This window comes from Triticum urartu, chromosome 2, assembly GCF_003073215.2.
Source record: "Triticum urartu cultivar G1812 chromosome 2, Tu2.1, whole genome shotgun sequence".
NCBI classification, from domain to species: Eukaryota; Viridiplantae; Streptophyta; class Magnoliopsida; order Poales; family Poaceae; genus Triticum; species Triticum urartu.
In genome coordinates this window covers 704695719-704707733 of record NC_053023.1, presented here as the reverse complement: position 1 = coordinate 704707733, position 12015 = coordinate 704695719, and the positions used below count along the sequence as shown (strand labels likewise).

The following is a 12015-nucleotide window of genomic DNA, read 5'->3' as shown; positions in this document are numbered from 1 at the left end:
CTTCCTCGTACTTGGCGGAGAATATATTTTGCAAATATTATTCTTTTTTTGTTTATGGACAGTAAAATGTTTGCAAAATATATTATTTTTTTGTTTTGTTTTCAGATAGGACGTAACAAAATCAAGTCAAGTACATGATATGTTTGAAATATTTTATTTCATACTTTAACATTTTTTGAAACATGTTGAATATTTTAAAATATATGGGGCAATATTTTCTCAAATAATATTGAACATTTTCTTCAAACACATTGAACATAATGCATGACAATCATTTTCTCAAATAACTTCAAACAATTTTATATGAGATGATTATTTTGATATGATAAACATTTTGAGTTACAATTGTTTTTTAAAAAATAAGTGACTTCTTAGTAACATGAAAATTTTTAAATAGACATTGAATATATTTTTTAAGTATTCAATTTCATTGATTTAATTTGATGAAGTGAAGACACTTATGGTGGCAAAATGTGTGTGAATATGAATGGAGATTGGCGAGAATAATTCTCTACTTTAAGAGATTATACAGAGAGATTTTGATAAAGGTTGAACATTTTGGAATGTGGGTAGAATAATTTTTAGATCCACGATGACTTTTTAAACATGTGATTATTATTTTTGGAGTACATAATGATTTGTTTATATAAATACATGTCATATTTTTTTTAAAGAAAGAAATAGATAATTGTCCGTGTGTTATAACCTGTGAATAAATAATCTAGTGTGTTAGCTCATGATTTCGTAAGTCAACAAGAGGTGGGGGCAATTGATGCAATTTTTAGGGAAAATCGGCGAAATAAGCTAGAGATGGGGAAAAATTAAAATGAAGAAAATGGGAAGATGGATGGTCAACATGCGTAAGGCTGGACGAAGAATAGAACATTAGATTATTTTTAATCTTTACTTCTAATGAAGCAGTTGATAGTCTTCGCCGGTCAATTTTCGTCCCACCACTTTCGTCCGGTTTTTTTCATAGGTTAACCTTCGTAGATTTTTTTCGTATGTTTTTTTTTGTTCCGTCCACCACCTCCCCTCAGCTGATTTTACCGTCACGATAGAACCAAACCCTCGCTAGCCCTACCTCGTCTCCCGTCTCCAGTCGCAGCCGGTGATCTCCTCGCCCCCCTGCGCAGTCGCCCAAGGCAAGGGACGGGAAGGGAAGGCAAGGGAAGGGAAGGGAAGGGAGAGGGAGCGCCCAGATCCACGGCGGCATCAGCGCGCCGTCGTCGACCTGATCCGCGTCCGTCCTCGAGGGAGGTCGGCCATGGAGGTCCGACCCGGCCCGGCAGCAGCCATGGACGGACGGAGACGCCCCAAACCCTACCCTCAAGGACGAGGCCTCAACCTTCAAGGACGCGCGCCGGCGACCGCGGATCTCCGGTGACGGCTATGGTGAGTGTGTACCTGCGGACGTTCTTCCTCGGATTCATCATCTCCCCTTGCTCGTGATTCCTTCCTTGACTGCCCCGGATCTGAGAATGCCCCACCATCGTTGCCCCACCAACGCGTCTGTGCCGACGAGGAGAGTCGGATGCAGGCGGTGGCGGAAGATGGACGGCGCCTTGAGCGGCTGCCTCCAGTGGTAGTGGCTCCCCTCCACGGCGTCCATTAGTGACGACGGCAGGCAGAGGCACCATGGTGCTGATCTGGCCACCCCAACCTTGCACCCACCAGTCCACCACACAGGCGACACCTCCCGCACAGGGCAGGAAAGCAACACTGGAGTTGGAGGGAGCCGGCGAGACGTCCTACTCGACTCCGACGCGGACGCGCGCCATGTGTTCGTCCAAATGCTTCTGCAGACTGCGGCACAAGCGTGCTTGTCAGTAGAGCTTCTTTGTTCTCAGAAGTCAGAAGCAAACTGAATCGCTCTCGTGATGGCCATTCTCTGCAGATGATGAATATAGAGAACGATACGTCGTTGATATCCTGAAATCAGCTGTCCGGTTTGATTTTTGAGGCCTTGGTGATAGATGTTCTCGATTGTGATGCCCAGGCCTGTCTGCCGCAATTGTGTGTTTGTTGCTGCTGAGGTTAGAAAAAGCATACATCAATTTTTTCTCCTGCAATTGTACGATCGTTTCTGCTTTAGTTTAGAAAAGCATAAAACTGAGTTCTTTGGCTTTTGACAGACAGTCATCCTACTTCATAGTAATCCTATGCCTTTCGTATTTGCATACTAATCACGAGCCTTTCCTTCATAATGCTAAATTTTGAATTGCTTTGGCTCTATAATTTGTTTGAGCTGATCATTTAAGAATTTCAGATAAGTGCATGTAGATCTTTTAACCCTTCCACGAAAAGGTGTAATGTGGTAAATTTGTCGCAACAAGCAGCATGGCATTCTTGTACTTTTCTTGATGAAGTGATGAATCTGGTGTATTTGAATGAGATCTGGATCACCTTCTCAGCTGACGTGAACCACATGTTTTGCTGCTTACAAGTATATTAAATACAAGCGCATCCATATACTTCTTAATGAAGGTTACCTTTTCTTCTCAGGCATTCCTTTCCTCAGTGGTTAGACGGACTTTGGGGACACAAATTTTGTGTGAAGTGAACCACAGGGCCTTCATTCTAATCATCAAGATGGCAAGACTGATTTACGTCAGTCATCCTTCTGTTTTACTTGGTTAGTATATGCTCTTGCAATCATACACTTTCAGATATTATAAGGTCACAGTTTTTCTCCTATAATAATGTAGCATGTTCATGCTTGTGTCGAGCAAGAACTATTTCCCACAAACAAAGAGAGAAATCTAAAGCACTCTTTTTGGTAACTTTTGTTACATTAGTGTTGAAGAATAGAAACTCTTTCTTGTTAAGAGACCATTTGTCTGGTATTTATACCTGTACACCAGCCACGCAAAGCATCACTGTTCTTCGAAAAGAGACACTGCACTTTGTGTTAACACTATCCTTGCACCCCTGCATCAAATTTCACTATTCACTGAAACTATCAGAACAAAAGAAACATATGGTTCTACATAACTTGATGGCTACGAGTTTATTTCTAATGAGTTTGTTGGTTCTTTTGCTTGACTCTAATCCCTGCGCAGCTCTCTCATGGAGGAACAATAGTTTAGTGGATGATATTGGTACACCGTCTCCAATCCCTTCTCCTAATGGAGCAATTGGTAGTCTCCGTTCTGTTTTTTTTTTCCGTCCCACCTACCACTTCGTCTGGGTTTTTCGTTGTTTTTTTCGTCATATATCTATCGACCGCCTGGTTGCCACCTGACGAATCTGTTTTTATTTATTATTAGGTACCTGAAACCTGATCTGATGAAGTTGCTTGTCAATCTACCTTCCTTTGATGAACTAGAAGGCCAAGAGACATGGGTGGATCCAGCATGGGGCAAGGATGTACAGATGTACACCCAAAAATAATCTCCTTCCAAGCTCCAACTCTGAAATTTCATTCCTTAATTTGATTCATTGTGAAATCCCAACTTAGTGTATAGTTTCTATCCGTTTCAGCGAGAAATAGCTATTGATGTCACTGAAAGGAGTTAGGATCTGTTGATTATTAGCAAAAAAAATAAAAAATGAATTATATTTTAATTGTAGGCAGTAGAGCATTCAAACCTCAAGAGGAAGAAAATTGATTTGAAAACATTATGGAGTAGAGATGGGAAGAAATATATGGCATGTATTCAGGTTGAGCAGCAAGTGCAGGTGTAGAACAATTCCTCATCCAATCAACTTCATCCGCAACGGCTACAGATTTTTAGTGCCATGAACACAAGTCCAATCGCAGAATCTTACATTGAGCCGTGCACCAATTGGCTCCTCTGTTAGGGTGAATATTTTTCTTGAACACCCATTGTTAAATTCATGGATCCGCCACTGCCAAGAGACCAAGGTATGCCTGAATTCATAGCTTGATTCCTTACCATAGTTTTCTTATTCAACTGGATTTCTGGATAGCACCAATCTAAATTGCTGAAACATGCAACGGCACATGATTAACCTTTGTACTTTATATACTTTGTTGAAACATTCAGGACTCAAGTGGGCGACTCCAAAAATGGATACTCCTGAAACTTTAGCCAGTGGCCATGTTGATGGTATTTTTTGGAAACAGGGGAGGGCGTGTGTTATTGTTCAAACCATGCGCCTATTTTTTTAATCTTTTGCCAGTGACCACATTGCCGCCTGATTCTCGAGTGCAACCAAGAGGAAGGATGGCACCGACAGTTGGGGCTCCGAGTAGGGCAAGTACCTTATCTGCGATCTTGGATCGGGCTATGTGATGAATCCATTTGGGCATGGTGATTTTGGTGACGGAGGGAGATCCCTGATGCCAGCGTCGCCATGGCTGAGATGACAGAGAAGAAGGCCGACAACCTGGATGCTTTCAAGTAGTCCATCGATCTGGTACTACCACGACCTCTGCTCTATACTCCTCCCTCTAGGTTTGGGTGCAAGGATAGCCTAGGGGTGGTGGTTCTTGGTGAAATTTAAATCTTGGGCCTTTACGGAGTAGGACTGATCTACGTCTTTAGGAGTAGTTGCTTTAGATTGGTGTTCATGTACAGGTTGCTATATGAGACGATTACTGAATATGGATCTCAGCAGTGTCCAAAATTCAAATGGTTATGTTTGTTCAGATTTTCCTCATTTTAATGTTCTTTGAATTAAAGTAGTGCTTGAGGTGAATAATAGGTGATTGTTGGTAACTTAACTAGCTCCTTAGAATAATTTGTGATATAGCTTGCTCCTATATGTGTCATTGACAAGGTTGCTTGTGGAGAGTAACAAGGATTTATCTAGCTCATGTATGTCTGAGCCTAAGATAGAGAGGACGTTGGTCGTGGATCCATTGATGATAGTGGTTGCGACGCACAACCGTTTGAATGGGCAGTAGATAAGCCAAGCACTCCCTGGGAATCACCCTGATTTTGAAACGGGTGGCGGGTTCCTGCCCCTACCGCCCATGAGGCTGACAATGATCACGTGGCCATCGTGCGGCGGCTGCGGAGGGGTGTGTCCTGCTTAGTTAGTTAGTTATTGAATAGTTTTTGATCGATTCTTCATGTTTGGTTGAGATCAATGTCAATTAATTGATTTTGATCTTTGTTGCAGGGGGTCTAGAATGTGAAGAACCTACAAGGTGGCTACCTCCTTGCTCAAGAGCGCAAATTACACGCAGCCAGCAACCACTGATCAACCATCAACAAATCGATGTATCTATCAGCCATTTTCTTATGAAGAAGATTTAGTCAGCTATGTTCAGAGATGAGGTTAAACTGGAAGTGATTCTTTCTACTTCTCCAAAAAGATAACTCCGTTGGAGTACATAGTTGAGTTGAGCCATGTAGTAGGATATTAGTGTAGTTGACGAAGGTTTCAGCAAGAAATTATGTCTTAAATCATCATTAACATGACATGTGATTGTATCTTGCACTAATTCCAGCTGCTAAGTTCTCTAATTAGTAAAGAAAATATTCTAAGTGGACGCTGGAAATAGATGTTCACTAGCATGATTCCTGATTTAATCTTCAATTTTTAAAAGTGAGTGAGGGTGTGTGCTGGAAATAGATGTTCATCTTACTCAGTTATATGAGTGAGGATGAGGGCGGAAGGGGGATTGTAAGCCGGATACATTAGCGTGTCGGGGAAAAAATATGTATAGGTTAGATATGATTTGTGTTAAATCCTCAAATATATATGCCCCCCTAGCAATGCACGACATCAGGCCGTGACCAGTGTCGGAGGATGGACCGTGGGGACAAAAGGAGGAAGACGAAGAGGAGGAAGAAGATGGCGATCATAGAATTTTACCACCGATAAAAACAGGCGACTGGTGCGTAGTTGCTCTCATTATATCCACTAAATAAATTGATAAAAACTAATATATATTTGAAGGACTTCAATCGATTTTAGTCATCAGTTTGATTCATTTTCATGTATTTCGCCCGTAGCAACGCACGTGCACTAGTAGAAAAGGGGGCAAAGGTCCAGGCTGGGTCAGCCCATTAGTCCCGGTTCAGTCATGAACCGGGACTAATGTGAGCATTGGTCCCGGTTCGTGCGGCTAAGGCATTAGTCCCGGTTCACCTGAGCCCTTTAGTCCTGGTTTGAGGCACGAACCGAGGCTAAAGGGTGCGATGCCCTTTAGTCCCGGTTTGTGTCTCAAACCGGGACTAAAGGTCCCATTTTCAAACTCTACCCCCCCTCGCTCGGTGGATCGCTTTTTTTGTTTCGAGAAAATCAAAAGAAAATGATAAAAACTTCAAAAAATAAAATCCTTCTGTTAGAATAAATCCGAGGCATATCGTTGATCATCCGAGGACCAAGCAATCACACGAGCATGACACCGAGATTTGTTAACGAGGTTCACCATCATGGTTACATCCTCGGGGCCTGACTACGGGCGCTCCTCCCCGTGACACCGTCACAATACCGCACCCCAGCCGCCCGGGCGCCGGCACACGCCGCCGGCTCCCCCGCGTGCCTGTGCTATTATGTTGGCATAGGTTACATCGTGTGTCTACCCCCGCTATATATGAGAGGCCTAGGATACAAGTGTCCTACTTGGACACGACTCCTACTCTGTCTACACACCGTACGACTCCAAGTCCAACTGTAACCTAACTTGTACAATAATATTCGACACAACTTTAACACAACTTCCGGTTGCATCAACTGTGTTTAGAACCTTTCATGTGTTTCTTTATCGTTTTATTTGTTTGTTTTTCTGTGCCTTTTTGTTGGGTTTCATCGGTTTCCTTTCAGTTTTCAATTTATTTATTTTTTCTTTCATTTTTAAATTCGTGTGAACTATTTAAAAATTCCATTGAACATTTTTTGCTATACATGAAAATTTTCATATAAACGTAGAAATGTTGTCAAATAGACATTGAACATTTTTTCAAAGTACACACTGAGCATTTGTCACAAACACTTTTTTTCTAAATATTATGAACATTTTTTTATAACTGACATGGACATTCTTTAGCAGGGCCAGGCTCATGTCCGTGGGCACGTGAGGCTTTTATAGACTAGACCCAGAAGGCTCTCGCTTAATGCGAGATGCATCCGCGCTCGGTGCATTCTCGCCTTACTGGGCTGGCCAATTAGAGTGGTTTGTGAAAGTTCTAAAGGTTGCATCAACTGTGTTTAGAACCTTTCATGTGTTTCTTTATCGTTTTATTTGTTTGTTTTTCTGTGCCTTTTTGTTGGGTTTCATCGGTTTCCTTTCAGTTTTCAATTTATTTATTTTTTCTTTCATTTTTAAATTCGTGTGAACTATTTAAAAATTCCATTGAACATTTTTTGCTATACATGAAAATTTTCATATAAACGTAGAAATGTTGTCAAATAGACATTGAACATTTTTTCAAAGTACACACTGAGCATTTGTCACAAACACTTTTTTTCTAAATATTATGAACATTTTTTTATAACTGACATGGACATTCTTTAAAAGCATGTGAATATTCGTTAAGTTTTAGAACATTTTGTAAATGTCTTGCACCTTTTTAAACATAGTACAGACGTAGACGCTCATACATATGCACACACCCATCCTTATGAACGCACGCACACACCCATCCTTTGCCGTTTGATTTTTTTATGCCTACAGTTATGAATTTGATTCTCAGGTTTTTGTCTTCTATTCTAATTCTTCTTATACATGAATGGAATAATTTCATGGAAAGAATTAAATGCAAAAGAGAAACTAAAGTTTGGGGAAATGAAGAAAATGGTCTTCAACTTCGTCATTGTGCCTCTCTTAGAGGCAGACACTCGAACAGGTACTTCGGCTGTACACTTCGACCTTGTCAAATACGGATCATTTGGTTGATTCCGCATTTACATGTTTTTCTTATTGTGAAAAGTTAGAGGCATGCTGTATTATAGGAAAGCTTTGAAGCTTCAAGCATTCCTAGACATGGCTTCTGAATCTGGTAAGCTTCTTCAACTTCCAATTTGAGCATCTCTCTTCAGTACCTTCCTGATTTTATATGGTCTTAGGGAAAATTTTGAGAGCTGAATAGTTTCTTTTTTCATTTAGGTGCCACCAAGAGACGTGCACGCACTCATTTACTCAAGTGCTCTAATTTCATGTCATGCCTCGCCGATTTTCCTGTCAAGTGCACCCAACTGTCACTGATTCTGCCTTACCTTTACTTCCGATGCTCATTACTTACATTTTACAATTCATTTGCTCTAAATTTCTTGTTCTTATTCAGTTACTTTGTACTTATGATTGCGGATCATTTCAGTGCTTAGAGACTTGCAACTCAGGACACTATAGTGCATGATACTGCCACGACGTGCTCCAGACTCCGCCCGAGCCGTGTATGCACTCCGCCATCGCCGCACATGTCCATCTTCATCGACTTGCATCCTATCAAATCTTTCATGGACTTGCGACCACGCCTTATTTTTCCGTAGCATGCACCGCTGCCATCCTGTACATACATGTACATGTACCAAGCAAAGATAGCCCATCGGAGAATTCCTCTAGTAGCCTTCCTATGCACAAAATCAAAATTTCAATTACCCTTGCTCACGTGCAGCCCCAAACCTTCTCCATCCTGCTCTTTGGCTTGCTCCCGATGAATAGCTACACACACGGTACCTGACGCCCTTATTTTCCTTTAACAAATCTCAGGCAGCCACAAGTCAAACTCACGATCTGCTTCCGTACGCAACCTGCTCGCTCACGCAGCTCGTAGCACTTACCATTAGCCGGCTCCGCCTCGGCCTTTCTTACTGGGCCTTGGCAGCCAGCGCCGCCCCGGCCGCCCCGCTTGGGCCACGCCTTAGGCCCCGCTGGCCCTACCTGCTGGCTGCTGGACGGCCTATGCCACTGCCGTGCGCCATGCCTGGTTGCATCCCGGGCTCCCAGCGTAACCCTGCCGCCGCCATCATGAACAGATCGATCCCATCGCTCACGAAGACGCCGTTCCCATGTACATGCCACCCGAGCCTCCAGTTCGATCGAAATCCTACGAGTTCCACGCTGACACATCTACGTGCTTCTCACGCCCGATCAATCCGCCGCTGCCTCACGCTGCCACGCGCGGCTGTCCTGCTGCGACTTCGATCGATCTCGCCAAGAACTGTTGCTGCGATTGTCTGCTGCTTCTGATTGCTATTCCACCGCTACCGATCCTGCCGATGCCCTCGATCGCCTCGTGACGAACAAAACCAGCATACGGCTCGGCCTCCTCTAAATCAACAATTCTCGCCTCATCGAACCTTGCTCTGATACCACTTGTTAGAATAAATCCGAGGCATACCATTGATCATCCGAGGACCAAGCAATCACACGAGCACGACACCGAGATTTGTTAACGAGGTTCACCATCATGGTTACATCCCCGGGGCCTGACTACGGGCGCTCCTCCCCGTGACACCGTCACAATACCGCATCCCGGCCGCCCGGGCGCCGGCACACGCCGCTGGCTCCCCCGCATGCCCGTGCTATTATGTTGGCATAGGTTACATCGTGTGTCTACCCCCGCTATATATGAGAGGCCTAGGATACAAGTGTCCTACTTGGACACGACTCCTACTCTGTCTACACACCGTACGACTCCAAGTCCAACTGTAACCTAACTTGTACAATAATATTCGACACAACTTTAACACTTCGAGAGGTCGTTATATTACTACATCTATTAGTTAGGAAAATTTAAAAACTTAAATTTGGACATGTTTTGCAAAAAATGTAGGAAAAATATAAAACGGCTATAACTTTTGCATACGATGTCGGAAAAAACGTATAATATATCAAAATATTCAGAACGAAGGGTTCTGATAACAGCCATCTGAGCTAGTGTGGATAGCAAGTCCATCCTCATATATAGTGTTACTATTCATCACCCAGGATGTAGAATAAGTTATTCTTCAACCGAGGTAATCTTACGATCATTTCATAATTAAATTACGTTTGGAATTCAAATAGTTACATTCCTATTGATTCACTATGTAAAATTTGACATAAGAAAATAAAAATATAGGTCATAAGACAAGAAAATTTGTAGTTTATGTGTATTTTAGAATATGTTTTTACGTATGTAATTTTACATAACATAAAATATTTTTTACGGCGATTATATATTTCTTACGGTCTCTTTTTGCATCGGAAATAAGACAAAACTTACAGAGTGTAAAATTACGGTGCATTGATGGTAAAATAGAAGGGGGTGAAGAATAACTATTCCTCACCCAGGGTGACGAATAGCGCAACCCTATATATATATAGGGCTGGACTATTCTATTACTGGTAATAGAATATTATTCTGTTACCCTCGCCCCCTATAAGGCGCGACGCGTCCACGACCGACCCAGCCCCAATCCGACTCGCTTCCTACCGCCGGAGGCAGCCGTCACGGGCGAGCGAGCGACGGCGGCAGCCGGAGCGAGGGAGCCCGCGGCGCCGTGATTGGCCGGCGACGGATCCACCGCCGCCTCCTCGTTCCTTCTGTCGCCGGATCCATCGTCGGGGTCGTCATCCCCGCCTCCTGCCTCCCTCCGTCGCCAGATCCATCGTCGGGGTCGTGATCCCCGCCTCCTGTCTCGCTCCGCCGCAGGATCCATCGACAGGGCCGTGATCCCCGCAAGGTGCTTCCTCTACGAACCTCTTCGCCATACGTCCACCACAAGCAGGTGCTGCGTCAATGGTGCCGCCTCGCAAGAACATGCCAAGTAAGACGCCCACGAGAGGTAGAAGAAGCAGACAGTACACTAGAGGTAATGTCTGCTCCCCACGTTTGTGTCACTCCAGCAGTTCGTCAGTCCTGCTATGAAGAAGAACCCGATGGTACATTGCAAATGCTAGCATCAGTTCATTGACACCCCTGCCACTTGATGCACGATTAGGATGTCGAGGTTACTGTCAGTGCATCTAATATGCTATCTTCAGTTCAAGTTAAAAAAATAACACATATGCGTCAGTTCAGGTATAGTGACAAGGTTCAGCTACCGCTGAGAGTTGTATGTTGTTATTCCTAAGAGTACAAGTCATGTAATTGCGTCAGTTCGAACGAGTAACAAAACTGTTACCAAAAAAATATAAAATTGCTACACAATAAGTTCAGTGATACATAAGCTAGCAGTACTTGTAATGTATATGCATTGATGCACGATTAGGATGTCGAGGTTACTGTCAGTGCATCTAATATGCTATCTTCAGTTCAAGTTAAAAAAATAGCACATATGCGTCAGTCCAGGTAGATAGTGACGAGAGAGTGCCACAGTTACACAGTAAGTTCAATGATACATAAACTAGGAGTACTTCTAGTGTAGTTGCATAAGTTACAGAAGAACAAAGGAGAAGTCATGCATGAGTTCAATGTCCAGTTTACAAAACAGTGCTAAAAAACAGTACATCAGTACATCCGTGTTTGAACATGAACGTTCATCAGTTCGACTGAAAACGAAACCAGATTAATCCTAAAAACTTTTGAATGTTATTTGCAGAAGCATGCAAGGCGGCGCACGCAGCAAGCATTTCATGAGAAAAACAGATATGGGGCACCACCTGGTTGGGTAACACCAGAAATACCGCCTGGATATTTCAACAGTACAGGCAGATTTGAAGATACACCGCAATCATCAGAAGCACGGACAGGTCCTTCTATACAGCAAACAACAATGTCTGGGAATGCAAGCTTTGCCGCTACTGGGTTGCAACTAGGCCAACAATATCACCAACAACAAATGTTTTCCTTCCCCAGCGCATGCAAAAAGCCAAGGACAAGAAGGCTTCCACCAGTCGCTCCGTCAACATCAATCATCCGTGCTGCAAAAGCAGTTGCGACGGGAAGACCAGGGCAAAAAGACAGAAATTTTGGCCACTCTAGCAGGTTCAAAAATACAAGATATGAGCCATATAGGCAGGAGCAACATCACAATGATTCTGAGGAGAGACGTCCGTACAACGAGAGATAGAGATCTTCGTCATCGTTGCTCCCTCCAAGAGATGCATTGCTGCATGTGCCAAGGGTGACACCATCGGCGCCCATAAACCAGGGAGAACAACAAACACCA

The 12015-nt window shown here is 43.3% G+C and overlaps 1 protein-coding gene and 1 long non-coding RNA gene across 8 annotated transcripts; both read left to right on the top strand.

The window, feature by feature from the left end:
* The first annotated feature begins 1041 nt into the window (after window positions 1-1041).
* Window positions 1042-5516, top strand: LOC125539915. Of its 7 annotated transcripts, none has more exons than XR_007297109.1 (6): window positions 1042-1395; window positions 1898-2036; window positions 2506-2635; window positions 3063-3868; window positions 4011-4383; window positions 5092-5516. It is a non-coding gene; the product is annotated as an uncharacterized LOC125539915 (long non-coding RNA). The 7 variants fall into 7 exon arrangements; XR_007297108.1 differs by lacking the exon at window positions 1898-2036 and having other exon boundaries at window positions 1044-1395; window positions 3063-3140; window positions 3270-3868; XR_007297106.1 differs by having other exon boundaries at window positions 2506-3868.
* A 2059-nt stretch (window positions 5517-7575) lies between these two features.
* On the top strand, window positions 7576-9210 carry LOC125534226. Its single transcript, XM_048697500.1, has 3 exons — window positions 7576-7766; window positions 7851-7919; window positions 8027-9210. The coding sequence occupies exons 1-3, from the start codon at window positions 7646-7648 to the stop codon at window positions 8242-8244; spliced, it is 408 nt and encodes a 135-aa protein (XP_048553457.1). The 5' UTR covers window positions 7576-7645; the 3' UTR covers window positions 8245-9210.
* The last annotated feature ends 2805 nt before the right edge of the window (window positions 9211-12015 follow it).

Coding starts and splice junctions, on each gene's coding strand:
- LOC125534226 (XM_048697500.1), top strand. CDS start 7,646: ATGAATGGAATAATTTCATGGAAAGAATTAAATGCAAAAGAGAAACTA. Junction 7,767..7,850: donor AGAGGCAGACACTCGAACAG/GTACTTCGGCTG, acceptor TATTGTGAAAAG/TTAGAGGCATGCTGTATTAT. Junction 7,920..8,026: donor AGACATGGCTTCTGAATCTG/GTAAGCTTCTTC, acceptor TTTTTCATTTAG/GTGCCACCAAGAGACGTGCA.